The sequence below is a fragment of the Fibroporia radiculosa genome, assembly GCF_000313525.1.
Source record: "Fibroporia radiculosa TFFH 294 genomic supercontigs, scaffold279, whole genome shotgun sequence".
In the NCBI taxonomy this organism is placed as follows: Eukaryota; Fungi; Basidiomycota; class Agaricomycetes; order Polyporales; family Fibroporiaceae; genus Fibroporia; species Fibroporia radiculosa.
The window spans coordinates 1,851-24,540 of NW_012133191.1; the positions used below are offsets into that span (position 1 = coordinate 1,851).

Sequence of the window (22,690 nt, forward strand, 5' to 3'; positions counted from 1 at the left end):
GACATACCCCGCAAGCACATTTCACCCATGTCGGCGACATCCCAGGCTCATTTGAAGCGAAGAAGTTGAGGAAGAAGACAAACCGTGCACAGCCTGGACCCCTGGGAGCGCCTTCCAAAATCCAGCTGGCGCCTGTCTGATGAGTATTGTCCCAAAATTCAGCAGAAACGCTCAAGAGGCGTCTCTGGGGTCTGTACCAGGTCTGCAGATCCAATCCGGTGGCACTCGCTCAGACTACCTCAAGTCCTAGTGGCCGCAAAAGGATTTATAAGGACGATGAGCGAACAACGGCGACGCCATCGTCGCTGTCATCTCCAATGTCTCTCTTCGCCGTCGAACCCGGCTAACTTACTGGTTGCTCGCGGTGTCGATGAGGTTTTCCACCTGCCTCGAAGTAGGTGCCGAGGAGCTTGAAGGACGGATCTTTGTCCATGGCGCCCATGCCGAACTGGATCCATTTGTCGCCAATGCTCATAGCCCCGAGGGCGAGCGGGGAGGCATGTATGACGGCACGGGGGGCGAGCTGGTGGTAGTGGCCGAGCTTGGTGAGCAGGCTCGTTTCGTCTTCCCAATCTGGACCTGCCGACAGTGACCGCGGCACACGACAGCCAAAGACGATTCGGAAGAGGATTTAGTTGGCAAATGGACCAAGTCACGCGGCATCCGCGACCAGCTCATCGTCTGCACCAAGGTCAGCGTCCTTCCGCCCATCCGACCCGACTGCCGCTCACAATTACTACAGTACACGAACAACTTCTGGCGGGGCGACGCCTCTCTGAAGCAGAAAGTGACCTATGTCGGTGGGACGAGTTTATGGACGGCCTGCACAACATTGTGACCGAGGGAAAGGTCCTGTATCTGGTGCGTCCATCACCATATCTGCTCTCCCGGAGCTGTGTGCTCAGACTGGAGGGTCGTGCAGGGCGTATCAGACACCCCGGCGTGGCTCATGACAAAGGCGAATGAATATACTCGGGCACATGGCAAGACGCCGTTTATGATCTACCAGGCGCCGTACTCGATCCTGCAGCGCGACATCGAGCGGGATGTGCTCTCGATGTGTCGTCATGAAGGTGTATGGGACCAGTCTCTTCGATGGTGCTCGTCGCTCATGATGTGGTCGGCATTGTCTACATAGGCATCGCCCTCGCGCTGTTCAACGTCCTCGCAGGAGGCCATATTAGGTCCGATGAGGAGGAGGAGAAGCGCAGGAAGACGGGCGAGCTTGGGAGACAGCTGATGGGGCCATGGGAGCGCTTGGCCGAGGGGAAGAGGGTGTGCGACGCCCTCGAGGAGATGAGGAAGCAAGTTGGTGCGAAGCACCTCACTGCAGGTGAGTGGTTGTCTCTTGTGACCCGGTGTTCGTGCTCTGTCGACAAGCGACTGACCGCGTCGTAGTGGCCATCGCGTACACGCTTCACAAGGCACCGTTTGTATTCCCGATTCTCGGAGGGCGCAAGGTCGAACACCTAGAGGCGAACATGCTCTGGACATCTCGTTGTCGGCCGAGCAGATGGCACATCTGGACGGGGTTGTGCCGTTTGACAAGGGCTTTCCGAACACGCTCATTGTGGGTTATGTGCTCTTCTGATGGGTTTAGCCTATCTCTGATTTGGGCATAATATTGTTTGGCAAGGTGAATATGGTGGATATCCGTGGCTGCTGACGTCTCAGGCGACATTTGACATTCAGCCGCTGCTCCCTCCTGTGAGTGTGTAAGTGATTGTGTGGGGGGAGGCTGAAGATGATGTGGGAGGTGGGAGGTGGGAGCTAAGCGTTCGTTGGGACCATCTGGGGACCATCTGATGAATTAAATGATGCAGGGAATACTGGTGATGGTGGAAACCATGGAACCGGGTGTGGTTGTTGTATGATTGCGTAGCAGTATCAGTAAGGACGTCGTATATGCGAATCGCACAGCTTCATTAGATCTGTGTTGCATTTTGTCATCTCGTATATACAGCGCCGATGTTGATCGATCTGATCGGACGCGAGTGGAGATTCTGTTCTCAGTTGTACGCATCTCCTGAGCGAGGGGGGGCGCTGTGTTCGTCGTGGATATTTTTCAGCCGCCTGAACGATCTCCACATCTTTTGGCTTGATATAGAGGTCATGAAAGTCGTTTTTCTGCTCTTTGTAAGTGATCATGAACCCAACTTAAGCCATCACAGAAAAAATCAACAGAATCCTAGCACGGAAAGCCTGGGATATGTAAAAGGTGGCAATGAAACAGGGTAAGTATTTTATCAGATGCAGAATGAACCTTCTCCCACTGGGAAAACGGCAGTTACTGGTGTGAGCAGACGACAGTGATTGTCAGAGCGCAATATCACTGAAACGCCTACACAGCATCTAAACCTCTACCTTACATGTCTGTGTTGTAAGTACTCTCAGAGGCGTTGAAAGACTGGTCATGTCTCAGTGGAATCACGACTGTAGAAGGCTCATCTGAATAGGTCTGCGGTTCACTGGTCGTAGACGTTAACCAATGACGGCATGGTCGGGTGCTCAGATGCGAATCGCATCGAGATTGACACGACACTGGTCTTTGCCTTGTAAAAGTCGTCATTCCGCGTGTAGCCGGACGTGACGGCGAGAACGATGAGCGTAGGCATGATACCCTGCGGCAATGAGAAGTTGCTGCATCAGAAGGGACGAATGCATGAGACTGCTCACGTACCATCGCCTGTGGCATGGCCTCGAGGACAATCCAGAGCGCGTTGTCCCCGCCGATACCGGTTCCAGCTATTTCAAACAAGATGAACTCCATAATTTTCATGGCGGCGAGCATTGCTCCTGACTCTAGGAGAAGAATGATCACTCGCGTATATCGTGCACCTGAAGTGGCACTCGCAATTTTTCTGCCGCGATAGCTCACCCACCTGTCGCTGAATGAGTCTATGTTGGTAACTCGAGTGCTGCTGGCGGCTTACCAAATTCTTCCGGCGGTTATAGCGGTGACGCTGACGTTTGTGGAGAGAGAGACAGCGTACATCGCGGTAACCCAGCGGACACTGTCGTTGAAAACTGCCATGTTGATGTTTGTGCTTTGTAACGCTGGATTGAGCCATTGTCCGATAGCAACGTATCCAGTTACTGTGCATGAGTGAGCACAAAATAACGTATGAGACTCGAGCGATACGCACTTGCAGTCGCCAAGATCATACAGAGGGGAAAGATCGCTATCCAGATATTCTTTCCCCAGACGACATAGAGGCGCCAGACCAGAACACTGTCTCCGATTACAATCTGAAAAAAAAAACTCGGTAGACGAATCGTTGAACAAGCAGCCGCAGAGATCACTCACGGTGGTAATATACACCATGTCCCTGGCAACGTTTAGAAGAACTGCGATTTCGGACAAGTACACGATTGGCCCAGGCTCTTGAATATATGTTATGAACGCGTTGATGAGAATTTGGAGGGACATCACATTATGGGCAGTGGCGAGAGAGTAGCTAACATACATATGATATATGAGCACTAAAAATAGGATAATCCGAAGGAGAGCGTGTCCTACAGGAGAGTGATCGCACCAAGGGTCACTTTGTTCGAGGACCCCCATCCCTTTCTGCCGATGATACGCAAGGTCAGCCCATAGAGGACGGTATAGACTCCTGACAAGAAAGTCATGCAACAACATTCCAATTTAGAGCGCACACGAACGTACCCCACAGAGCGGACTCTACCCAGCCTGCAACAATAAATGACTCATCTGTGCGGAAGTTCGCGCCCATGCTGACTCAATACTCAAGCAATGCTTTGAGGAGTAACGACTCCGTCCATATATATGAAGTATCAGTGCACGTCCATCATAAACGCATTCAGGCCCAAATACTGCGGTGGTCAACACAGCTCGGTCAGCAGACACGATCCGACAGGTTGTCATAGTGGTGCCTGTTGCAGGATGGGTCTGTTAAGATGGGAGATGCGCTGAAGCTAGTAGTGCATCTATCTATATGATTACGGCTGAATTAAGAGCCGAATTGAGAGAGAGAGATAGCGTCAAACCTTACCAGCAGCGCTTCATGGACTTCCGCGAGGAACTTGGCATCTCCACTTGGGAGAGACGGGTTAGGCGGCTGGTTGGATAGCACACAATGCATTCTCGGGCGCCCCGGGGCGGTGTGAGATGAATGAAGGAACTTTTTCTTTCTGCCGTAATGAAGGACCTATTTTGGAAGGTCTAAACTCTTCTTCTGTTCAGTGGACGAGACCTTTCCAATGTCGTCACACAGTGGAGAACGATAGTTGTAATAGCGCATTGCGCAAGCACAACCTAGATAGCCGAGAACGGAGAATTCTTACAAGGTGAGGTGAAACCAAGGACCAGAACAATGTGTGTGAGCGAAATCACTTGGAAAAGGAGGCTACAAGATAGATGTTACCGTTGGATGTTGGAAGCAAATTTGTCTGAGCATTTGATCAACACAGTCCCAGAGGTCCTCACCGGATCGTTTAGATTAAGACTCCGCTTCAAGTATGTTGATGAACCCAGGCGTGGGTTAGGGTTTTAGATTCTTGGACGCGCGCAACTAAGAAAGATCACATCAGGTTAAGAAGATGAAGCTAAAGCCCTGCCGTCCAGTGCAGCGTATGGGCCTTTCCCGCATTAGCTCCTCTCCAGAGAACGGTCGTATCGTACGTTTGAATGTACAGTGAGCACTCCGCATGTTCAGACAATTCCCTTACAACTGACGTTACTCTCGTGGCCCGAAGCCATGGCTTCTTTGTACTCTATATCCCAATGGGCGTTCAGTGGACACCTCGTCATACTAGCATTGACCGTCCTCGTCGGCCTTGCAGTAAGACAGATCTCGCGGATGTATACCCTCGGTGACCTCGTGGGTCCACCCGCGTCGAGCTGGCTATTTGGACACGAGTTCGAGCTCCAGGAGTCTCTTGTAGGCACGCGCTACAACGAATGGGCGAAGGAATACGGTCCCACCTACAAGACGAAAGGTCCTCTAGGTGTAAGTCTGCTCTGTTGTTGCTTGTTTCTCATAAAGTCAACCTTAGCATGTTAGATTTCATATTTAATGGTAGGAGATCCCAGAGGCGCTAGTCATATTCTCAACTCCAGAAATTATATAAGACCAAGGGAAGACGCGATCAGTCTTGAACAGTTCGTACGTGGTCACAGCCCCTGGGCTCTTCCTACGCACAGCTCACTCGTTCCTCCCAGTTTGGAAGAGGATTATTCAGTGTAGAAGGTCCGTCTGCTCGGCTTGCGTGGACATGTCGGTCTCAACTTTTGCCAAAGGTGACAAACACCGAAAGCAGCGCGGGATCGTGAACCCTGCCTTTACGTTCGCTTGCCTACTAATCGACCGATCTGCGCATGCTTACTCTGAACATTATAGGTCACCTACTGTTCGTGAAGTGTCTCACGTCATTTTCGATCTCGCACTCGATGTAAGGTGGATTATTCGCTGATGTGTAAATCCTTCTCTGACTGCTTTCTATGCCATGACCAGCTTAAGAACTCGCTGTCAGACGAGTTGGATAGTGAAGAAAACCAGCATGGTAAGATCTTGGAGATATCTTCCAAGATTCCTCGGGTGACGTGCGTTTTCCTGATGATCAGCATTTATGCGCTCACCCATTCCCAAATGACAGTTTGGACGCCATAAGCATGACCGCCTTTGCCTACGACGTTGGCAATTCTAATCAGTCTATTCCAAATCTCATCGCGAAGATATCCGACGTCCCCCAAACAACTTAAACACTGGTTGCTATGTCTCTTGTCTCTTTGTTTCCCAGCCTTCTGTATCTTCCTAATCCCATGAAACGATGGACGGATCTGCTTCGAACGGAATTTGGCAAGATCGCAGACATAGTATGGAGTCAAAATGAAGAGGCACGTGGAGGACTTCTCCACTCAAAGCTGCTCGATTCAATGAGTACGTTATTTGCTAGATGAGCAGATTCCATACTCTAACCTTGAACATGATTGCAAATTTGGCAGACAACAGCCAGAAAGTGACGGGAGAACCTATGGATCGGGAATTAGCAATCACCATGGTGTGTATGTTGTATTGTTTTACATGCCATTGTACTGATAGTGATGATTCTAGATTACTGCGGTGATATTTGCTGGCTATGAAACGACCGCGAACGTAATCATAGTGAGTTCAAGCTTCATATTATAGTTTGGTCATCTGCCCTTATGTCGCTGGTCTACCCAGGAAGCTCTCTATGAGCTGTCCAGGCATCCCGACATGCAGACCAAGTTGAGGCACGAGCTCGTTGACTTTTCCGAGAGGCTTGGACGTGAGCCAACATATGACGATATCATGAACCCGGCGCAGTTTACGTACTTGGACGCACTTACAAGAGAGACGCTACGCACTAAGGCGGTCCAGATGACTATCTATCGTGAGGTGAGCGTCTGAATCTCCTTAGCCAATCCAGCATGTGGATTGATGCTGTATTGTGCAGGCTGCTGTGGAAGACACTATCCCACTCCAGTTCCCTATACACTGTTCAGGTGAAACAGCAATCGCCGTACAGGCAGGGCAGCTTGCACACATCCCTCTGCGCCATGGCATCAATGTCGACACGCGCATATGGGGACCCGATGCGGCGCTCTTCAGACCGGAGCGTTGGCTGGACGAAGGCGGTTTGCCGGACGTGGTCAAGGACATTCGTGCCCCAGGCCACTTATTGACATTTGGAGACGGGTGAGTGAATCCTATCGCCGACCTCTAGACCTTTAACTTTCCTCACAGACCGAAGATATGTCTCGGCCGTCATTTCGGTAAAGCAGCCTAAGCTTCTACATGTCTTGCTTGTCTGACGCGAATGATCGCTTGCGCGCAGCCCTGACGGAAATCAAGGTAAGGATCTGAATGAACCAGTGCATATGCTCCGTACCCACTCACCTCACCTTCCCCAGATCATCTTGGCCGCGCTCGTACGTGATCTGATCTTCGAGCCGGATGACGAAGAATACGTCTTCTACAAGACTGGCGGAAATACTGTGAAACCGAAGATCGTGGGGCGTGAGCATGAGGGACCGCAGTTGTATCTTCGTATACGTAAATCTGAAGAACGTTAGAACTGTTTCGTACGTTCAATCGTGGTGTAATGGGGGTTGGTCTCTTGTAATGGTTATGTGAGTGTTTCTTGTATCGGCTTTGGTCTAAATTCCATTGTAAACACATGCTTCGAGTCTTGAGTGCCGTTGCGATCCTGATCCCAGGCAACAGCACATATTCGTCAGAATGGAGTGACATGCCTCATCTAAGAGCCTTCAATGGATGAGACCTACCCTGAAAACGAACCGGCGCACATTGCTCTCTGCGGATCGATGGGAATGAGGCCAACGATCTCATCTGTATATCATAGCTGATACAGGATGATCTCAATAGAAATTTGCCCTAATCGGGCTCCCTTACTAACAGAAGTCGAATATCAAAGGTATACCCAAAATAATCGGACGGCGCTGGCGACTCAGGCCCCTGTGGCAATTGAGCAAAGGTATTTCAAATGATCAATCAATGTCATGATTGGGTCCACCGCGCGCTTCAGCGCTTAGGCTCCCCGCTCGGACTCAGACTCGGATCCGGTCTCGCAAGGGTTCGGACTCTATGCTACCGCTGAATCTACTGTCCGAAGACGCTATTCCCAGTATGGCCCGCATAGCATCGGAAGATGGACCATAACTCTGGAGCCTAGCGTTCAGACATCCGATCACGCACATGCCATCCTCCCACAATGTACTGAAGGCTGCTGCTCACTTTCAAAGTTTTTTGTTCAGACAAGTCTGAGATCCAACCTAAATCAACGACCCGTCTAGAAGCGGCCCCGCCGCTCATTGTGGATTTTTAACATATGCTTTACAGCTGCGCACGTCCGATTTGCCATGCCAGTGTCTTGCTACGTGCCAATCATGTCTCACAGCGAATGGGCACTTGCCATTATGACTTCTCTCTGGTGGTCTAGTCAGTCATCGCAGTTCGTTGCGCTCCTCATAGCGGCTGTCGCTGCCCACGTCTATCTCCGCCGGCGTGCTCGACGACAGAGTCTTCCACCTGGACCAAACGGAGTGCCATTTCTCGGTAACATCTTTCAGATAACGCCCACCATCTGGCTTGAGTTCACGAAATGGCAGAAGGAATATGGTATGCAGTCTTATTTCTTCGCTGCGCTTTGTTCATAATTTTTGCGTATAGGCGATATTTTCTACGTCAACTTACTCGGTAGAGATGTTGTAGTCTTGAACACTCACAGAACGGCCACGGACCTACTCGACCGGCGCTCACGCATATATTCGGACAGGATGCGAAATATTGTGGCCTCAGAGATCTTGACCGGTGGCCTGTTGATGGTCCTCGGCCGCTGGGATGATCAGTACGTGTCAGCTTCCATACGATCTACCGTGATTAGCATAATTTATTTCATCTGTAGATGGAAGAGGATGAAGAAGGCGGCACATGACGGCATGACAAGAACGAAAGCGCGGCAGCTACACCCTACACAAATCACAGAGGCTTTGTTTTTATTAAGCGACCTCCTTGAGACTCCCGATGCGTGGGGAGCGCATGTTCGCAAGTATGTTTCTCATTACACACCCTGGATATATACTACTCGTATTGATCTATCTGCGTTAGATCTACCTCTTTGTTGATCTTCAACCTCGTTTACGGTCATTCTACCCAGAATTCTGTTGCTCTTTCGGCAGTGCCTCGTATAAATCAATTTGCCACTCGTCTTCTGCGGGCATTATATCCTGGTGCTCATCTGGTAGAGTTCTTCCCATGGATGATCTACTTTCCTAGCTGGATGGCAAAGTGGAAGCGCGACGCTGAGCGGTGGTTCAAAGAAGATTCCGCAATGTATGAAGAGCTTTATTCAGGTGTCGAAGCTCAAGTGGTGCGTACATCAGTGATCATGACCAGATGACACTTAAAGCTGAAGACATCAGGCCGAAGGCGGGGTTCCCAGTAGCTTTGCGTCATTGATAATTGAACAACAGCACGTGCATCGACTGAGCCATCTACAGGCGTCGTGGCTGGCCGGTACGATGTAGTACGTGGTTCTCCTTTGTGACCTATGTTAGTCTTGCCATCTCATGAGTAAAATAGCGCCGCTGGTGCCGAAACGGTGTGCTTCAAATGGTATGACGGAATGGGTGTCAACTAATTGTATATAGACTTCCGCAGTTCTCGCATGGTTCATCCTTGCGATGGTTATTTATCCTGATGTTCAGCGTCGAGCACAGGAAGAGATTGATGTAGTCGTTGGACGAACACGCGTGCCAACTTTCGAGGATTACAATCGAATGCCATACATTCGCGCCGTCGTCAAAGAAGCCCTCCGATGGCAGCCAGCAGCACCTTTGGGTACCCCGCACAGGCTTATAGAGGTAAGTCAAGATGTTATACTAGAAAGAATATGTACGAGCTCAACAAATGATAGGACGACTGGTACGAAGGATACCTTATACCGAAAGGTGCCATGGTCATTCCGAATGTGTGGTATGTATGAACCGGGAGAATGGCACTATTCTATTGTCCTATCTGCTCATTCTAGAAATCAGGTCTATGAACCGCGATCCTAACGTGTACGGGCCTGACGCCCATGAGTTCAATCCTAGTCGACATCTAACATCCGACGGGAGGTTTGCAAAAGCTCCTGACCATACAAAACAAGAAGGTCATGCTAGCTATGGGTTCGGGCACCGACTCTGCGTTGGGCGACACGTCGCAAACGACGCCATCTTCATCAACGCGGCTTCCATTCTCTGGGCTTTTGTGCTCGAAGGTGTACCGGGTCCTGATGGATGTCCTGTGATTCCATCGCCTGAAGCCGTTGTTACGAGTGGCTCCGTAATGTGGGTTCTATGCCGCGCTGCCGGAGCTCCCCATCCATTGGTGCTAATCCATTTGATTTTCCCATCAGGCGACCGGCTTCGTTTAAATGTTTGTTTAACCCTCGTTTTGAGGACGTTCCTGATGTCCTTGAGGCTGCACAAGAGCTTCATGGTATAAGGCGTGGGGATAGACCTTAGAGGGAGGGCGGATTTCAGAGTCTGCACATTAAAAGTCAGGGTCTCATAGTTTGAATATAACTCAGTGAAGAACATAGTACCTCTGGGTTATAATGTAGAGATGATATTAGATACTAAAAGTGCCTCCAGCCTTCGAGCGTACACAGAAATGGAATGCTTGGGGAAGAGACTCACATTCTCGAGATGGCGACTTTGCCTGATGACTCTACCAGTCGCCGTCGCTACTTGTAATGAAATTTCTCACTCGTGTCAGAAGTCAATGCGGCAACGTTTTATCGCAAGTTCATGGAGAAGCCAACTTAAATATTCCCCAGCATTTCTCATTTATAGATGGCAACTGCAGATGGGGTATTCGCGCTTCAGTAAGTATTGTATGTAATAAGTATCAACGATAGGCAAAATTCCCGGTACGTGCCTTGTGAATGGAAGGCATCATCAACATCGTGGCTATCCAGTGTCTCCGTCAATTCGTGTCCAATACGAGACATCGGCGGCCCCCCTCAGGCGACCCTTCCTTGAGCCCGTACTATAGCCTGATTCCTGTTCGGGAGTGGGTCAAACTTGATAGGGCGACTAATCATGAATCTGGTGCTCCAAGATGCCATGTTTCAACAGAGCGCGCATCGGCCTTCAACGGCCTAAATGCGTCCACAACTGCACTACTAGTGTCCCTTGGGCCTCGGCCTACACGACATCAGACTAGGGGCACCGACTCTGTGTGCGCCTTCTTAAATAAAGTAGGAAATGATAAATTGAATTGATAACTCCGTAATCGCTGGGAAGGGATGCATTGGAATGCGCATATACAGATTGCCATGGTCAGCGGATGTGCGCGCCCACAAGCCTGTGAGAACCTATGAAATGCAAAGAGATTAGATCATTAGGGTTGTTTCGAACTTCTACAAATCTTCCAGGCGTGCGCAGCATATGAGCATAAACGTTATGATCTTTATGGAATTTACCAGAAAGCGCCATTGGACAGCGCGGAACTCATCCGTCGGAGTGTCCGGGGTCCAGCCTGCTATTTGATATTAGGCTACTACGGTCTGCTAGCCTCTTTAGGCTACATACAAGATGGAAGAAGTTAGCAGGAGATCAAATGACCCCGCTCAGGAGTGATACCTGCTCCGGAAGCATTATTTGAAGGAGTCGTCGCGCTGTACGGGCAGGATACTACCTGGGGTTCTGTGAAGGTTTATCTAACAAATCCATGTATAGCGCTCGTCGTGTCTTAAGGGAGATTGCTGCTTGCGCGTATTTGGTCGCCTGTGAACGAAGCACTTTCAGATATTCAGTATTTACCTATCCGCGATTGGGCATGCTTGAGTATGACTCGAAAGATCCTTTCCTTCGTCGATGTGCCATCGAATGATGCAGTGTGTTCATCGTGTTCTCACTCTCTAACAACAACTGATGGAAATTATGCCCATGCGTCCAACCGCCGCTGAGTATTGTGATTGTGCTGGAGTCCGTTTGCCTCGTGCACAATTTCTCGGTAGGTCATTTCACAACGACCGATATCATACCATGTTTATTGAAACCCGCTCAATATGCGCAGAAGCGTATGTTCTGAACTACTATAGAGGGTCGTCTCCGATATTATTCGACCAAAGGGACAACTACCTCCTCACGTCGTAGGATGCGATTATGGACAACTTTCGGCAATAGCGGCACCATACGAGTCCTTTGAAATTCTAAACCCATGATGCCGAAATAGCGACCGCTCTCGAAGTTCCAACAATCGTTGCACCGCGGCCAATTTGCCAATCCAAGAAGATATTGGTCGAGCTGTTTGTCGATCTCGGCCCCCCAAGACGGCACTCTTTTGAGACCGTCGAGAAACTTAGTTTCGACCTCAGTGTGGTAGTTTGCTAGCCACTCCAACGCTTTGTCAAGGACATAACCGTACTGATGCATAACAACTGTCAAGATGTTGTGTCGGTCGTCTCTGTGGGCCTGCTCCTTGTTGTATGAAGCAAGATCCTAAGAGGCGGTATTGGTAAGTACTAGTGAAGCCGTTTGAACCCCGCGCGCACGTACGTTGTCAAGAATGATAAGGTCAGTTATATAACCAGACAACTCGATAATGACCGGATGGTAAAACACCTCGTCTGGAAGGTCCAACCCAAGCTCTAGTGGAACGTATGAAGGCCGTGCGCCAATATTTTCACGCCTATTTGCGAAGTAGCCGTCGATATCACGGATGGTATCACTGGCACGGTCGGCGGCCTGCGCCACGACTGATTCAAGGTATGCCGTGAAGCTCTCGCTAAAATGTCGCTGGGAACTAAGACTGGCTGTTTTGATAGCCAAGGCCCAAAACCTAACCACTATAGCGTCATGTTAAATCATTTCTATGCATAAGTCGGAATGCTTACTGCCGTGCGACCTCACCGAGCAATATTTCTCCTTCAGGACGAGGCTTGTAGGGATTGTTCAGCGCATCGATGACTATGTCTACCATTTGGCGACAGGTCGCCACATCCTCGACGTCGGTGTATTCGTCAATGACGAAGAACAAATTCATGAGGTCGCATCCTGTGCGAAGGTGCTCTGTAACCTAGAGTAAGCTCGTTATTGTCGAAGCTGTCAGCAAAACACTCACCCTTGCTGCTCCAGGGATATGCCAGAGCTGCCAACCTGCCTGTCACAAAAGGTCAAATTGTGAAAAGTTTTGAACTCAACGCCCAAAGGTTCTCCTTACAGAAGTCGCACTTGTCGAATGCACGTTGCGATTCCGATGTAAAAGCTTTGAAAGTCTTGAACCACGAATTAGATTCCGTCTTAACTTCTTCGTAATGAGGGTTGATCATCCTCAGCCATGGCCAGCTGGCCATTGTCTCCGGAAGGCGGAGTATCTTCGTGGTGTCAGGCATACTATGCCCTCGCGGTTGTCAGCGAGAGCCCAAGATATATCAGCACATCGGTCAATTTTTGTCTTATCACGGATTCTATGAATTAACAAAGGTCAGAAATTTCTAGCGTTTATCCAGGGTGTTCCATCTATGCTAGTTTGTGTTCGTTCTCAGTGAGAGCGCTCTGCTTCTGGTGGGTTGATTGATTAATAAGTACCCATTACTGCCAGTTCGGCTTCTGTTTAGTTGATTCTCCAAATTCAGGCGTTACCATGGGTGTTCCGAACTTCATTGCAACTTGGCAGCTCTATTAGAAGTATTAATCTCAGTGCGCGGTCTCCCTGAACAGGTTCTGTTTCTCGAGAGAACATGTCAGCCTTCGTCTTCGCGCCCTGGTTATGTGAGTAAGTGATACTGTGATGCTTAGACGCATGATAAGCGCTCAAAACTTGTGGCCGCAAAGACGCCATGTCCTGCACGCCGTGTCGGATGTGGGGTTTCTGCGCCCATCAGCTTCACCGATTCATCCCCGATGGGTTGCCGCACTTTACCCTTGCTCTACATTGAAGTGTAAAACGATCACTGAAGACGACAGGACACTGGTACATATGTATCGAAGCATGTGACGTTGTCTGACAAGTTGAAATTTCTGCATTGACTCTCCCCCAGCCTTCGGTTCTATCTTCCTGCTGCAGCGCTCTTATGATTTGAAATGATGGATCTTCGACCGAACACTTACCGTTTATCCATTGGTCCCGTCGTATCCACATCCTGGCTTTACTGGCCACTTAGTCGATATCTCCATCGGAACCCGAATCAGCACAGGATCTGTCTGCCTTATGATAGGTCTGTGGCTGGCAGATTTCCGGGTGTGATGTCCCAGGACATGTCCGCGGCATTGATATCTCACGGTGAGGCCACTTGTACACATAAAGACTCGTTCGATTGTGGAGAGGATCAGTGCCGTTGTAAATTGTGGCAGGAGCTGTTCAGGGCGAACATTCTTACACTGTGGATGGACGCGCCTTAGCCATCTGTAGAGCAATCCAAGGACATCGGCAGTACAGCCCCGTTTGTAAGTGTATAAGGCAGATATAGGAAGCTCTCAAACCGTGCCACGCTTCTTGTAACTTCTTTTCCCTCAAAAAATGCTTTTTAATCAGCTTGGCGTCCTGCTCATGTCCATTTCGATATCAACGGTAGTTTACAGTCTCGGTTTACTAGTGGTTACTGCGATCATCAGGAGATTTCTCGGGGGTTATTTGACACGGAGGAAAATGCCCCCTTGTCCACCAGGCTTGCCCCTCCTTGGAAATGTGCTCCAAGTACCGAATAGATCATGGCTTCAGTTCGAGCAATGGAAGACTATGTATGGTGAGCCGCCAAGATCTTCGTGGCTGTAGTAAACGCATGAACATGCTCACTTATCTTTCTATAGGCCCAATATTTTCCTTGAACATGGCCGGTCAAAGCGTGATCGTTCTTAATACCCACAAAGTCGCAGAAGATCTACTTGGTTAGTATGCTTGCTGCTTCGACAATGCCGCTGGAGTTGATCGCCTTCATAGATCGTCGATCGAACATATACAGTGACAGACCCCGGTTCATCATGGCGTGCGAAATTCTTACAGGAAATTGTTTGATGACATTTATCCCTTACGGCGACTTGTTAGTTTTCTCGGCTCGACGTCGTTTGTTCCTGAATTGTACTTACAGCTGCTCCTTAGGTGGCGGAGACTTCGGCGCGCAGCCCACGCTGACTTCAATTTTCGAGTAGTCGATAAATTTCAACCCATACAGGCAAAGGAGGCGGCATCCCTTGTGTTAGACATGCTCAACGACCCTGACTCCTGGATGGAACATCTGAAGCGGTATGGCGCTGCAACGTTCTCCAACTTTCTCTATCAATGCTGATCACGTAGGTCAACCGCGTCCTGTGTATTATCCTCAGTATACGGATGGCAACGTCTCGGGAAGGACGACCCTGTGGTGGCAAAAATTCACGCACACATATCTCGGCTAGGAAGCTCGGTCTTACCCGGCGCCTATCTTGTCGAACTCTTCCCATTTATGAAGAAGTTCCCCAGCTGGATAGCGAAATGGAAACGTGAAGGAGAAGGATGGCACAGGAAGGACACAGAAATGTTCGAAGGCTTCATAAATGGTGTTTCGGAGAAGATAGTGAGCTCCCCGCTGCTCGTGCCTCGGTACGACATGTCACTCATCGAATTGACAAAGGCCACTGGCAGAGGGGGTTCCTCTTCTTCCACTTTCGTAGAATCCCTCATTGAAAATCAAGCTAAATACGGTCTGACGAAGAAGCAGACTGCATGGCTTGCAGGCACTATGTTGTAAGCTGATTTATATCAATTCGCGACGTTTCATACTAAGTGATGATACTAGCGGTGCTGGCGCTGAGACGGTAGGTATATCTTTGACCATCTTTCTGTTGCCTTCTGACTGCCAATTACAGACTGCGGCATCTATGATCGTATTTATTCTTGCAATGACCCTCTATCCAAGTGTCATGCGGAAAGCACAGGCAGAGATTGACGCTGTGGTCGGGCGTGATCGTGTGCCCAATTTCAGAGACGAGCCGTCGCTACCATACATTCGCGCTATTGTCAAGGAAACACTGCGATGGAGGCCCGTTGGGCCGCTAGGTATGCTCCGCTCATTCTCGGGGACACATATTGAACACGTTTATTGTTGTAGGCGTTCCTCGACGAACATCAGCAGTATGTCTGCACAGAACTGTGGGGTATATGTACTGATATGGAGCTTATTCAGGAAGACTGGTATGAGGGCTACTACATACCTAAAGGTATACATGTCCGTTCGCTGATTCAATATTATCTGATTAATTACACAGGTGCGATGATCCTGCCCAACATATGGTGATTGTGTAGCTTGCTCCATTGCTGAATCGTCTGGACTGACATGTGCATCGATAGGGCAATGAACAGGGATCCGACAATCTTCCCTGACTTTGATGAGTTCCGTCCGGAGCGCTTTCTAGACCCCTCCGGAACGATAGGAGTGACGCCGCCCGAGACACATAGTATGGGCCACGTCACCTATGGCTTCGGGAGACGGTACGATACGACCATACTTTGAAGCCTTGTTTTGCGCGTACTAACATTAGCTACACAGCATCTGTGCTGGATACAACTTCGCAAATAAGGAGATGTTCATCGACATTGCGATGTTGCTATGGGCGCTGAACATAGAGAAGGCAGTGGATATCCATGGGGAAGAAATTATACCGGATAGAAATGATATCAACGAAGCCGGTGCAGTGGTGTAGGTTCCGAGCTACCCATGATGTTGCTTGAACGCTACTGACTAGAATCTGATACAGCACTCCCAATCATTTTCCGTGCCACATCACAGTGCGGTCGCCCGAAGTTTACGATTTTATAGAGAGAACCGCAAGAGAATAATTACTCCATTTTATTTCAGAGCAGTTATATGTACACGATCTCGTTGATAAACATCCTTACATTGTCACGGTGATTCAGTCCTGGGAATGTATTTGTTTTCGGAGAGAAGTTTCAAATGGTGATGGCAGTAGTTCAATGGAAAGGAAGAGGTTGGGCTGCCCTTCGACCCAACACATGTTATACAAGGCGTCGACTCACCTCACGACAGATTATCCATGCAAGGCATGTTTCGCATGCGGCGCAGCCAAACGACGAGATCCTTATAAAATTACACAACAGCCACAATCGACTCCATGGTTTCCACCGTCATCAACATGCCCTGCTTCCAATTCATCAAATGACCCCAACGAACATTCAGTCCCCATCTCCCACATTCCATATCATCTTCAGCCTCCCTCCACACAATCACTTGGACGCACTCACAGGAGGGAGCAGCGGCTGAATGTCAAATGTCGCCTGAGATGTCAACAGCCACGGATATCCACCATATTCACCCTGCCAAACAGTATTATGCCCAAATCAGAGATAGGCCAAACCCATCAGAAGAGCACATAACCCACAATGAGCGTGTTCGGGAAGCCCTTGTCAAACGGCACAACCCCGTCCAGATGTGCCATCTGCTCGGCCGACAACGAGATGTCCAGAGCCTCGATGTTCGCCTCCAGGTGTTCGACCTTGCGCCCTCCGAGAATCGGGCACACAAACGGTGCCTTGTGAAGCGTGTACGCGATGGCCACTACGACGCGGTCAGTCGCTTGTTGGCAGAGCACGAACACCGGGTCACACGAGACAACCACTCACCTGCAGTGAGGTGCTTTGCACCGACTTGCTTCCTCACCTCCTCGAGGGCGTCGCACACCTTCTTCTCCTCGGCCGAGCGCTCCCATGGCCCCATCAGCTGTCTCCCAAGCTCGCCCGTCTTCCTGCGCTTCTCCTCCTCCTCATCGGACCTAATATGGCCTCCTGCGAGGACGTTGAACAGCGCGAGGGCGATGCCTATGTAGATAATGCCGACCACATCATGAGCGACGAGCACCATCGAAGAGACTGGTCCCACACACCTTCATGACGACACATCGGGAGCACATCCCGCTCGATGTCGCGCTGCAAGATCGAGTACGGCGCCTGGTAGATCACAAACGGCGTTTTGCCATGTGCCCGAGTATATTCATTCGCCTTTGTCACGAGCCACGCCGGGGTGTCTGATACGCCCTGCACGACCCTCCAGTCTGAGCACACAGCTCCGGGAGAGCATATATGGTGATGGACGCACCAGATACAGGACCTTTCCCTCGGTCACGAGGTTGTGCAGGCCGTCCATAAACTCCTCCACGGTGGTGTGCAGGTCCCAGTAGTGCAGGTAGAGGACATCGATGTAGTCCGTGCGCAGGCGCTTCAGGCTGCTCTCGACGCTGAGCCTGAGTGATTTGAGGTTGTTCCCGACATAGTTCACCTTCTGTTTGAGCGAAGCGTCGCCCCGCCGGAAGTTGTTCGTATACTATAGTAATTGTGAGCGGCAATCGGGTCGGATGGGCGGACGGACGCTGACCTTGGTGCAGACGATGAGCTGGTCGCGGATGCCGCGCGACTCGGCCCATTCACCGACGAACTCCTCTGACGAACCGTCCTGGCTGTCGTGTGTCGCGGTCACTGTCAGCGTGTGCAGACCGGGAAGACGAAACGGGCTTACTTACTAGTTACTCGCGGTGTCGATGAGGTTTCCACCTGCCTCGAAGTAGGCATCGAGGAGCTTGAAGGACGTATCCTTGTCCATGGCGCCCATGCCGAACTGTGCCCATTTGTCGCCAATGCTCATAGCCCCGAGGGCAAGCGGGGAGGCATGTATGGCGGCGCGGGGGGCGAGCTGGCGGTAGTGGCCGAGCTTGGTGGGCGGGCTGGGTTCGACGGCAAAAAGAGACATTGGAGATGGCAGCGACGATGGCGTCGCCGTTGTTCGCTCATCGTCCTTATAAGAAGTCCCTCCGCGGTCACTGAGACTCAACGCAGCCTGAGCGAGTGCCACCGGATTGGATGATTGGCAGAGGTACTGCAGACCTGGGACAGACCCCAGAGACGCCTCTCGAGCATTTCTGCTGAATTTTAGGACAAAACTCATCAGACAGGCGCCAACTGGATTTTGGAAGGCGCTCCCAGGGGTCCAGGCTGTGCACGGTTTGTCTTCTTCCTCAACTTCTTCGCTTCAAATGAGCCTGGGATGTCGCCGACATGGGTGAAATGTGCTTGTGGGGTATGTCCGCCTGAATGATGCATCTTACCGTACGGACAACTTAGTATGGTCTAGTATCATGATTTTGCTGCACACGAGAGCCATTTGAGCGGTGTTCGCCTTGCCTAGGCCTGTCTGCGAGACTTACCGCACATAGGCATTCGATACATGCAGCTTGTGGTCGTGTGTCTTCGACGCGTCTGGGTACGAGACCAGCAGCTCGCATCCGTCTACCTCACCATATGCTTCTGTGATATATAGACAAGGTCATCGTATTACAGGCTAACGGTCGAATCATCCATGGGAATGTGTCCTCCATTCGGCACAGATTTTTGACCCGATATTACGGTAGGTGGACCCACTCCAAAGCCGCTGAGGTGACTGGCGGATATCCTTGGGTCCACACAACGGCAGGCCTGTTCCTCCTTATCACCGATGATGTTTGAAAGATGGAAGAGATGGAGAGGAGGCGCCCGATGGTCTGGTCAGGCTGCCATCCAGACGTCGCATGGTAGCACTAGCGACAGACGGGATGCTAGCCCGCATCGAGTCGCCCAACAAGATCGAGCCTGCTTGAATATTTCCAGTGAAAATACTATCACAATACTTAAGGATGCTACACGCAAAATCTGAATTGATGATGCCCTCAAAATACTGAGGAAAGACTTAGATTAGATCCTCCAAGACTGCCAAAAGAAAGTAAGTTTTGTGCCAACGCCCACAGAATATTCGTGATATTTCCAACGGAAATGTAATTCTAATATCCTCAAATATTTTCACAGAATTTCAGGTGGAAATACACTGTTATGCTTGCAGTGTATATAAAAATGCAATCCATATTTGGTGATATCAAGCACCACAGCGCTTCGACTTAGACATCCTTCCTCATTAAAATATGAAACTTAGACACTGATCAGAGGCCGGCATGCGAGACCCAGGAAGAAACAGATCTGGCACGCCGCTCGCCAAGAAAGGAAAGTCGTCCAACGCATCCAAACCGCTCCTCCCACAACTCCATTATTTACATTTGGTCTCGACGCACTGATGCCAATTTGACTGTCCACATCCCTCCTCACATTTCGCAAGAATCATATCAGCAATGTCGGTGTCAGGCGATATACATCTCAGCGACTGGATTAGTGTTCGAAATATTGGACTCGTCGTGCTCTTTTATATATTGTCTGCGTTTGCAAGACGGATCTTGCGAAACTATACTCTTTCTGGTTTGTCTGGTCCTCCCGCTCCCAGCTGGCTACTTGGACACGGCGTCCAAATCCAGGCATCGCCGGTCGGTACGTTGTACAACAAATGGTCAGAGAAATATGGGCCGACGTACAAGCTCAAGGGCCCCTTTGGTGTACGTCTCGTTTGGTACAGGGTCAGTTGGAGCAAGTCCTCTAATATGCACATATAGACCTCTGTGCTTGCTATCGGCGATCCAAAGGGTGCAGGTCATATCCTCACATCGAGTAACTATGTGAGGCCCACAGGAGATCGAATCGGTCTTCAACTGTTTGTGAGTCCACGCTTGCTCTTCCAGAATATATCTAATGTGCAACAGTTCGGTGAAGGACTCTTCACGATGGAAGGCACGCCTTGCTACTTTTGTGACGGTTGTTCGAGAACTTGACTTGTGGCACAGGACAAGAACACAAGGAACAAAGGGCGATTATCAGCCCGGCATTTAGGTGCAGCCAAGTCCATTCTTTTGATATCTGTGGAGCTTATGATACTGGCACGGTCAGCTCGGCCGCGGTGCGCGAGGTGTCGAACGTTATTTTCGATCTTGCACACAAGGTACGTATCATCGTCTGGGGGCAGCAACACCAAACCCTGAGATTGCGCAGTTGAAAACAGACATGGACGACGAGATAAACCAAGACGATAGCAAAGTCTTTGAGATGTTCAGCAGGGTCCCTCGCTTGACGTATGATCTCTCCTCTCAAATTCGCTGGTCGATGTCATTGCTTACTTCCGCGTACTGTTACAGTCTGGATGCGATAAGCATGACGACGTTCGCATACGACGTCAGCCACTCAGACAGGCCGATCCCCAAGCTCATCTCGCAGATAATCGATGTTCCGCAGACGACGCTGACATTCGCCGTGAGCGCGATGACGGTACTTATTCCCGAGTTGTTATACATCCCAAACCCTATGAAGCGGTGGACGACGATGTTGCGCACTGAATTTCAAGCGATTGCAGATACTGTATGGACCCAGCAGGAGCGAGGAATCGGGATGCATTCGAAGCTTTTGGATGCACTACGTATGTGGATCAGACGTGTCTCTCTACGCTTAATCGACACCCATCACGTTTGCAGATAATTCCGAGAAGATTACAGGAAAGCCTTTTAACCGGGATCTCGCCATTACACTTGTATAGTCCATTTGTCTTGTCGTCCTGTGTTATGCCATTTAACCCTGAGCAGATCACAGGTACGATCTTCGCTGGTTATGAAACGGCTGCAAATGTTATCATGGTAAGGACATCGATCCTCCATATCGAGTTACAGTGAACACGTTCTTCATGACAGGAGTGTCTGTTTGAACTTGCACGTCAGCCTCAAATCCAGGACAAGCTGCGTGCAGAGCTAGTTGCGTTTACTGAGCATGTAGGCCGGGAGCCGACATACGACGATTTAATGAACGGACAACATCTGACCTACCTCGATGCCGTCATCCGCGAGACGATTCGCACCAAGGCCATGCAGATGACGCTAAAGCGACAGGTTTGTCTTCACGTCGTCGTCGACCACAGTCGTCTCCTTACGCCCCACAGGCGCTCGAAGCGGACACGATTCCGCTGCAGTTTCCCCTGCCCACCGGCGAGACGCACATCACTGTTACATCGGGGCAATACATCCATATACCTATTCGTGATGGCATCAACACAGACCCGCGGATTTGGGGTGCAGATGCGGCCATCTTCCGTCCAGAACGATGGTTGGAGCTGGGCGGCCTGCCCGAGGTGGTCAGCAGCATCCGCGCGCCCGCACATCTGATGACGTTTGGTGATGGGTGAGTATCACCAACCTTGCTCCTTTTGCCTTAGGTCGTGCACTGAACCCTGCGCGTTTTGTGCGCTTTCCGCAGGGCGAAGATATGCGCCGGTCGGAACTTCGGTGAGTTCATCCTCTCTCTGCAGTCTATGCCTTGACGCTAAGACCCTGTATCTACGCATGGCCACCAGCGCTGGCCGAGATAAAAGTTCGTATGCTTTTCCTGGCATCGGAATGCGCAGCACGTTCCGAGTTGATGCTAATTTCCACTGGCTGCGCAGATTGTTATATCAGTTCTCGTTCGACACTTAGTGTTCGAGCCGGATGGGGAGGAGTATGTGTTCTACAAGACCGGGGGAAACACTATCAAACCGAAGATTCGTGGACGTGAAGGGGAAGGCGCTCAGCTCCACCTCCGAGTGCGCAGGTACCTCGTTGAGTAGTCTGAGAAAATTGCAATCGTAGGCCCCTCGATTCGGCAGTTATAGCGAAGAGCGGGACTGAGTTGGAATAATTTATATTTACGTGATACCTGTTCTACCGGCTCTGATTTTTGCGCATGGACCATAGGGTTCGTAGCGCCACTGCTTATTATACTGAATGAGACACCCGTCACTCACTTCGTACATGGAGGCGGTTCCCAGGTTCCTAGGGATGTATTATTTCCTTGACTTGCAGCGGCGCAGCTCGCGACAAGGACAAAATATTAAGTTCTATTCGTTATGCTGGGAACCATCCTTGCGTCATGTTATCCGATGCAGAACGCAGATGTCATGCACTACGTTCAGATATCCGTCACTCAGACTCATCAGCAGCAAACGTTTTCGAGGACTGCTCGTGAAATGGAAGCGCGGCCGGGGCATCGTTCGAATCTCTGCGTTCGCTGATTGAAAGCGTCTCCAATGTGGTGTTCGTGTCCGGGGGATGCGATGCAAACTGCAGGGTATGGGTTTTGGGCGCATGAGAATAAAAGTCATCCCTGCGCGTGAAGCCGGCGTTCACGGCCAGAATGATGAGGGTGGGCATGATTCCCTATCCAAACGTATTAATATCTGCCAGAAAGGAGACCAACGGTCATGAATGGTGACTGACCATGATCTGCGGCATAGACTCGAGCACGATCCACAGGGAGTTGTCGCCGCCGTAGCC

The 22,690-nt window shown here is 50.3% G+C and overlaps 10 protein-coding genes across 10 annotated transcripts; 6 read left to right on the forward strand and 4 right to left on the reverse strand.

Moving 5' to 3' along the window:
- Nucleotides 1-370: 370 nt before the first annotated feature.
- On the forward strand, nt 371-1,591 carry FIBRA_00628 (uncharacterized protein; the record flags this gene model as incomplete). The annotated part of the gene is made up of 5 exons (XM_012322519.1): nt 371-545; nt 743-861; nt 923-1,073; nt 1,139-1,333; nt 1,425-1,591. The coding sequence occupies 5 exons, from the start codon at nt 371-373 to the stop codon at nt 1,589-1,591; spliced, it is 807 nt and encodes a 268-aa protein (XP_012177909.1).
- Nucleotides 1,592-2,465: 874 nt separating this feature from the next.
- FIBRA_00629 (uncharacterized protein) lies at nt 2,466-3,737 on the reverse strand (the record flags this gene model as incomplete). The annotated part of the gene is made up of 7 exons (XM_012322520.1): nt 2,466-2,621; nt 2,681-2,882; nt 2,934-3,096; nt 3,147-3,249; nt 3,308-3,458; nt 3,521-3,617; nt 3,671-3,737. 7 exons carry the CDS (start codon nt 3,735-3,737, stop codon nt 2,466-2,468), a joined length of 939 nt encoding a protein of 312 aa, XP_012177910.1.
- Nucleotides 3,738-4,721: 984 nt separating this feature from the next.
- On the forward strand, nt 4,722-5,725 carry FIBRA_00630 (uncharacterized protein; the record flags this gene model as incomplete). Its single annotated transcript, XM_012322521.1, has 7 exons — nt 4,722-4,973; nt 5,028-5,129; nt 5,186-5,213; nt 5,264-5,309; nt 5,364-5,415; nt 5,478-5,566; nt 5,620-5,725. The coding sequence occupies 7 exons, from the start codon at nt 4,722-4,724 to the stop codon at nt 5,723-5,725; spliced, it is 675 nt and encodes a 224-aa protein (XP_012177911.1).
- Nucleotides 5,726-5,785: 60 nt separating this feature from the next.
- On the forward strand, nt 5,786-7,060 carry FIBRA_00631 (uncharacterized protein; the record flags this gene model as incomplete). The annotated part of the gene is made up of 8 exons (XM_012322522.1): nt 5,786-5,903; nt 5,969-6,024; nt 6,078-6,128; nt 6,189-6,383; nt 6,442-6,683; nt 6,732-6,760; nt 6,823-6,839; nt 6,899-7,060. 8 exons carry the CDS (start codon nt 5,786-5,788, stop codon nt 7,058-7,060), a joined length of 870 nt encoding a protein of 289 aa, XP_012177912.1.
- An 834-nt stretch (nt 7,061-7,894) lies between these two features.
- FIBRA_00632 (uncharacterized protein) lies at nt 7,895-10,015 on the forward strand (the record flags this gene model as incomplete). The annotated part of the gene is made up of 10 exons (XM_012322523.1): nt 7,895-8,126; nt 8,178-8,355; nt 8,413-8,556; nt 8,616-8,877; nt 8,930-9,033; nt 9,090-9,108; nt 9,158-9,370; nt 9,424-9,482; nt 9,545-9,838; nt 9,907-10,015. 10 exons carry the CDS (start codon nt 7,895-7,897, stop codon nt 10,013-10,015), a joined length of 1,614 nt encoding a protein of 537 aa, XP_012177913.1.
- Nucleotides 10,016-11,614: 1,599 nt separating this feature from the next.
- Nucleotides 11,615-12,891, reverse strand: FIBRA_00633 (uncharacterized protein; the record flags this gene model as incomplete). Its single annotated transcript, XM_012322524.1, has 5 exons — nt 11,615-11,998; nt 12,056-12,338; nt 12,394-12,568; nt 12,621-12,659; nt 12,720-12,891. The coding sequence occupies 5 exons, from the start codon at nt 12,889-12,891 to the stop codon at nt 11,615-11,617; spliced, it is 1,053 nt and encodes a 350-aa protein (XP_012177914.1).
- A 1,256-nt stretch (nt 12,892-14,147) lies between these two features.
- On the forward strand, nt 14,148-16,177 carry FIBRA_00634 (uncharacterized protein; the record flags this gene model as incomplete). Its single annotated transcript, XM_012322525.1, has 12 exons — nt 14,148-14,244; nt 14,309-14,386; nt 14,439-14,538; nt 14,598-14,741; nt 14,793-15,221; nt 15,274-15,292; nt 15,344-15,533; nt 15,586-15,608; nt 15,661-15,694; nt 15,743-15,767; nt 15,825-15,965; nt 16,024-16,177. 12 exons carry the CDS (start codon nt 14,148-14,150, stop codon nt 16,175-16,177), a joined length of 1,434 nt encoding a protein of 477 aa, XP_012177915.1.
- A 541-nt stretch (nt 16,178-16,718) lies between these two features.
- FIBRA_00635 (uncharacterized protein) lies at nt 16,719-18,234 on the reverse strand (the record flags this gene model as incomplete). The annotated part of the gene is made up of 7 exons (XM_012322526.1): nt 16,719-16,808; nt 16,874-17,049; nt 17,115-17,309; nt 17,375-17,525; nt 17,587-17,811; nt 17,863-17,944; nt 18,008-18,234. 7 exons carry the CDS (start codon nt 18,232-18,234, stop codon nt 16,719-16,721), a joined length of 1,146 nt encoding a protein of 381 aa, XP_012177916.1.
- Nucleotides 18,235-19,639: 1,405 nt separating this feature from the next.
- FIBRA_00636 (uncharacterized protein) lies at nt 19,640-21,984 on the forward strand (the record flags this gene model as incomplete). The annotated part of the gene is made up of 12 exons (XM_012322527.1): nt 19,640-19,897; nt 19,955-20,105; nt 20,183-20,337; nt 20,388-20,467; nt 20,531-20,808; nt 20,864-20,919; nt 20,972-21,022; nt 21,077-21,271; nt 21,322-21,560; nt 21,636-21,664; nt 21,733-21,749; nt 21,823-21,984. The coding sequence occupies 12 exons, from the start codon at nt 19,640-19,642 to the stop codon at nt 21,982-21,984; spliced, it is 1,671 nt and encodes a 556-aa protein (XP_012177917.1).
- Nucleotides 21,985-22,336: 352 nt separating this feature from the next.
- FIBRA_00637 (uncharacterized protein) lies at nt 22,337-22,648 on the reverse strand (the record flags this gene model as incomplete). The annotated part of the gene is made up of 2 exons (XM_012322528.1): nt 22,337-22,573; nt 22,634-22,648. 2 exons carry the CDS (start codon nt 22,646-22,648, stop codon nt 22,337-22,339), a joined length of 252 nt encoding a protein of 83 aa, XP_012177918.1.
- Nucleotides 22,649-22,690: the final 42 nt, after the last annotated feature.